General features: G+C 33.9%; 1 protein-coding gene across 1 annotated transcript in view; it reads left to right on the top strand.

The window, feature by feature from the left end:
- LOC106460958 (cell adhesion molecule-related/down-regulated by oncogenes-like) overlaps positions 1-6000 on the top strand; it is a 57507-nt gene that overhangs the window by 29735 nt on the left and 21772 nt on the right. Inside the window, exon 3 of the mRNA XM_013920719.2 lies at positions 4868-5203. Within this exon, the coding sequence (XP_013776173.2) occupies positions 4868-5203 (336 nt within the window). The remainder of the gene's footprint in view (positions 1-4867; positions 5204-6000) is intronic.

Here is a 6000-nt window from a genome sequence, read left to right as displayed (position 1 = left end):
TATACTAGTCACGTGACCTCCGCTGACGCAACAATAACTATATTCTTTATATGAAAAGAATCGAAGAAGCTTCATGATATGAAACTTACGAGAAAACTATGTAACTTACAAGGTAATTTAGTGTGTTTGTTATCCAATTTCCATGAGTCTTTCTTGTTCATTAGTCAATATCTTCCACATGTCATTATATATATATATTCATCATAAGGCTTTAGATATTGCAGTACAAAGGTACAATTAATAAGGAAGCTATATTGGGCCAACCCAACATGTTCTATAAATGTCTATTAAACGACTAATACTTTAAAAACTCTGCTTCACAAAAAATTTAGTTCCCAAACATACTGTAGTATTACATGTCTAAATCATATGAGGAAACAAAATATCTTGATGAATGGAAATGTGTGTTAATTTATTCCAACAGCATTCATTCGATGAAACTATGACTGGCGAAATAAAGAAACCTGTATCACACGCCTATAAGTTTATTAAACATTGACAAAAAAAAATCAAACACAAGAATGGCACACACTGCAGTTAGCTCAACTTCCGTTTGAACTTAATTAATTAGATACACTAAGACTGTTATCGTATTACCATTACATGACTTCAGTATGTGTCAAAAGTCGCATATCATATGCCAGTGTGGTTAACAAATTTCTGTTTAGTTTTCAGGTTGGCGATAGTTATAATAACACATACAACGTGTTTTAATCATTATTGTAATTCTGTGGTGGCAGTTGCAACAGCTTATGATGGAAGACATTTCCAACATCTTGAGACGGAACAAGGCAATTTGAAAAAGGTGTAAAATATTGGCTGTAAACTATGGTCAATGTAGGATCCTATCTGAAGTGTGCTGTTTAATATATTCTTGGTATTTCTTACATATGTTCGCCATTTCAATAGGTGCTTCTGAAATAGCTTTTCGTATATTAACTTAATATCGTTACCGTCGATATGGGAAAAAATGTAATAATAAATAAACATGCTAACATTGGAAATCGATGCAAAACATATCGACATATCGTCAGTTTAAGCGATAGCCTTAATACAACGTTTAGTATTTTGCCATTCAGAATCCAGTTTTTTATTAAACTGTTCGCTTCATTTCGAAGTTTTATAAAATTGTTAACGAGCTCAAAACACTAATTTAGAACGACATAGTCAATGGACTGTGAAATTCAAATTTACTTGATATGTTTCATTTTCTGCTATTTTTAGTATTGAATTGCAAGCACTTGTAGATAAATTCAACACTGTAACAACAATTTCATAATTCCAGTACAGTTGTGTAAAAATCCTTAATAATTTTTTCGCATATAAAATGCTTACAAAAAGTAAATGGTGATTAATATCCAACTGTGTTTATTTGTGATAGCATTTACTTTTATGGAAACCGCTTGCAAGCTATGTATGTTTGTTTGATTTTTAGCACTGTGCCAGTTTTTTGCATTAGATATATTTGTTACCTAAAAGCTAAATATTTTGAAAATTGTATAATTTCGTTTTTAATTTGTTTGCGCATAGGAAAACACTTCCTTGTTGCAGACAGGTAAGCCTAATTTTTCTTTGTGTTGTGTATTTTATAAGTATCACCTTCGACTGAAATTATTTTGCCCAACCTAGATAAGACTGTAAAGACATTTGTATGTATAGAGGTTCTATCCCAAGATTTCAAGTGTTGTACAGGGTGTCTCAGAAGTTTGGACCCATAGGGAAAAAGACACAATTTATTCTTAATTTAATCATTATTTAAGTTGCATGCCATTAACAGTCATACACATATACGTTCTTGGTATAAAGTGCCATCAGGGTATTTTCTTTCCTGAAATAAGTACAACTGACTTTAGAAATGTGTTTGTTTAACTTTAAGAATATCATGTCTATTTTCCTTATGGGTCTAGACTTGTGGGACGCCCTGTATATTGTGTAATAAAATTATACTTCCAGGTTTATTCCATTTAAGTCCACATTATTTGAATATGAGCTTTAACATTTTAGCTGCAGAAGGACATTTTTGAAAATGTTGTAAGAAGAGCTAGCGAATAAGGTTATAAGTTTGCGATAAATGAATATAATTTTACTGAATCAATCACTCCAACATTTAAATTTGGAAAGGACACTCAAACCTTACGATCATACACCGTGGCTCATGAAATACATGTATCAAGACTCAAGGTTTAGCTTGTAATGTGTGCTTGTAGATTATAAAATCATATGTCTTGTTAATTTCCATTTCATACACAAATGTCTCTTCATTACTAAACTTAAGGGACCAGCCAGGTTTACATAGTTCAGGGATTTGCTTCCTTTCCACATCTCACAGTTAATATGCTTCCTCTAACTGTGTAACACCCTCTTCAGCGGGGAGCCTGAAGGGAGTGCCAACAACAAAAGTGCTTTAGAGACATGAAAAAGGCAGATTTCGTCTTTAATATCAGATTTATGACCAACTTGCACATCTGCGAGGGGTTTATGGCTCATTAGAGGGGGGAAAGTGGAAAATGGAGATAAAAGCTTCCTCCTTAGGAGCTGAAAGAGCCACGGTTAGTATAACGTAGTTTGAACCTGCAGGCTGAATAAGGTTTAATCTGCTTTGTGTCCCTTCCTTTTCTTTGTTAATGACAGTAGTATGTGGCTAAGTCTGTAAATGTAAGAGTTTTAGGGGCTGTTAGGGTAGGTAAACAAAAACCAAGTGTACAGGTACTTGATTTCACGTTATTTGGGGAGAAAAATTGTATTTATTGTTTTAAGTATAGAAACATGTATAGTGTTCTCACGATACTTATACATGATATAAAAAACATATAGAAACATCACAGTATTTGTTAATATCACCAAATTCTTATTTTCCCTCACAGTGGTTCGTGTTTAAGTCTTTGAATGAATCTGAAATGGAAAAATGTTGGTGGATAATTTTTTAGTTAAGAGTGGTCTAACCAAAACATAGCAACTGTCATAGGCGGCAGAACCGGGGAGGGCGAAGCTATCTATATGTGTATATAAATCGTCAGGGGTTATATGTACGTGTAGGACTTACACCTCATCTCTATTCTCCCTATTTTGAAATTCATTCTGCCACATATAATTGTAACAAAAATTATAAAATCTGTGACTGAGACGAACTAAAATTAGTTCCTATGTTTGTACTGACTTTATGTTTCCAATAAAATTTAGAAAATGTCATTAGGAAATAGCATATTATTATTATTACACTCTTTGTAGTGTATTTCAAGTAATTCGTCCATAACTTGTAAGTTTCTTACATTTTGAAAAATATAGAAACATTACATAAATAAATTAATGTTCGATAGGTTCGTCATTACTTTAGTAACAACGTGAAGTATTAGTAAAGAACTTTTCAACAACCTTCCTTCAGGATATTACGAACCTCCTGTTGAATAATGTCGTAAAGTCCCCCCAAAAAATGTTGAGCTTACGAAGCCATTTTTGTTTTACGCTTTAACGTATTTGTTTTCTTTTCCAAGCATAATTACTTAGACATGTATGTATACTGGTGTATAATATGCATTATTTGTGCCTTCTTACGTTTCGTGTTTCCCATACTTCTTGCTGAATAAGACATGCCAATATACTAGATGTGACGAACTATTGGATAGGAATAAACAAAATACTTTGTAGAACGTTTGAATGCCTCTTCATAAAGAGGCATTTTCCCAACACATCCCCATTTTTGTAACAAATTAACGAGGACACTTTGCATAATGTAATAATAACCTTATACATAAAAACAAAACTTAGGTCAATCACTCCCTCCAGTTAGGGGCCACAGTGCTTGGTTCACATTTTCAAGATTATCCCTATGTAGGGAGTTACATATTTTCTAACCTCCTCACGCCCATTCAGGGCGTGTTGAGCTTTGTGTCTATCTAAAGATTTGTATGGGTTTATATACCCACAATGTAGGGGGTTATGTATTTTAAACCCCTAGGCATTGGGAATTGAGATTTCAACTCATTCACCACAGGGATATAGTCCCCAGTTTTCAATATCGCAATAACATCAATGGTTCGCAACCCCTTTTTAAAGATTTTTACAGCATTTCACACCCGAATTTTATCCGTAAAAAGCACCCCTTTCCCCAAGATATTTGAAACGTGCTTGCGGCCCTCTTTGCCAACTGATTGAATGATCCCGGAAGCAAGACAGGAATAACAATATAAACAACAACCTCTACTAAAGTCTATAGGGTAACCACAATTTGTCGTTATTATTAACAGTTGCGTTCATTAATTACATCATTATAATATAAACTATTCCAAGTTTTATTACATCAATAAATGATTAACTGATAGTTGTAAAAATGTTTATCATTTTCATGGTCATTGTTTCCGAAAAGTTTTTTTATCGTGCTTGTTTGTTTTAGCGCAAAGCTAGCATTAGGTTATATGCACTCTTTCCACCGCGGGGGGAATCAAACCCCGGATTTTAGATTTATAACTTCTTAAACTTATCGTTAACCCTACTGAGTGGATTTTTTTTCATCTTTCAAGCAATGCCTCAGGAAAATTAAGTTTCTGTGCAAGTGTTAAAATACTCATTAGTGTAAAATAGTTCATGGTCATCTAATGGATCATAATGATAATTCTTAACTTATGGATTTGTTTTGAGGGTTTCAATATTTGAATACCCAGATTGGCTCATTAGTAAGCTTGAGTGCCTATAATGCTAAAATTCATAGATCGATCCTTGCAGTGGCCACAATGCAAATAGCTGTTGTGCAGCTTTTACCATAGCAACAAACTAATACCTCTAACTTTCAAAGTATTATAATTCATAAATGTGAGCTATGGTTATACCTTAAGCTGTCGTGATGATTTTGAAATGTATGTTTATATTTCAGATGCAAATTTGCCCCTGAGTTTTGATGAAGAACCATCGTCAGTCATGATGGAATCTGGCAACAAACGGGCAGTTTTTCGTTGTTCAGTGAACCAACCAAATGCAGACATCAGATGGCTATGGAACGGAGGGCATGTAGAACAATCTAAACCTTATCATTTAAGGCTGAGAACAAGGCGACAGAAACTTATTGTTAGACTTCTCAGAAATGAAAAACATAGTTCTCATAACAACCATAGGCATTCGTCACAACCACCTGAGAGTGATCAGTTTCAATGTATTGCATATCACCAAGGGATGGCATTGGTCAGTAGGCCAGCAAGGCTTATTGTGGGAGGTATGTATTATTTTTCTGTTATCTGTGCACTGTAATGGCCTGGTGGTTCAAATCCCTACTGCCAAACATGTTTGCCCTTTCAGTGGTCGGGGCATTATAATGTGATGGTTAATCCATTAATCATTAGTAAAAGAGTAGCCCAAGAGTTGTCAGTGGATGATGTTAGCTCGCTGCCCTCCCTCTAGTCTTTCATGGCTAAATTAGGGATGGGTAGCTGGAGAGGAGATGTGCACTACCAGGTAAATCTGCCCGAGAATTACTGATGATGCATCATCATCAAAGGTACTCCAACCTCAAACAGTCTTAAGCAGCCTTGGGACTAAAAAAAAAGTAGTGCAACAAATTGTTCATTTTTTTTTTAGTTATGACCCTATTCATTTTTCCAAAGTATGTAATACTTATGCATACAGTAGCCTTGATCTAAATCAGAACTAGGTGTATTACCTTTGTAGTTTATTATTGAAGCAATTTTTCATTGTTATTTTAACATAGAGTTATATTTTTTAATTGTACATAACTGTGACCTTTATATTCTATCTTTTTTAGAAATTTAAATTGAGATACTAAAATATTTTCAACCAGATTATTTCTTGGTAAAAATTATATAGACTTATGGAGTGGATTTTCTGAAGGTGTATGTAAATTATTTTACGTTTTTATTTATTAAATTACAGTTGTAAAGGACTGCATTCAGTTTGAGATATTAAAAATAAATATGGAACCCAGTCTATCATTTATTTCACCACATGTTACTGAGTTGGAGTGGTTTGAATTTACTCTTGGCCAGGGTTACTGAT

Source organism: Limulus polyphemus, unplaced genomic scaffold, assembly GCF_000517525.1.
Source record: "Limulus polyphemus unplaced genomic scaffold, Limulus_polyphemus-2.1.2 Scaffold870, whole genome shotgun sequence".
NCBI classification, from domain to species: Eukaryota; Metazoa; Arthropoda; class Merostomata; order Xiphosura; family Limulidae; genus Limulus; species Limulus polyphemus.
The sequence above is the reverse complement of the archived record's forward strand: the minus strand, read 5'-3'. Positions and strand labels throughout refer to the sequence as shown.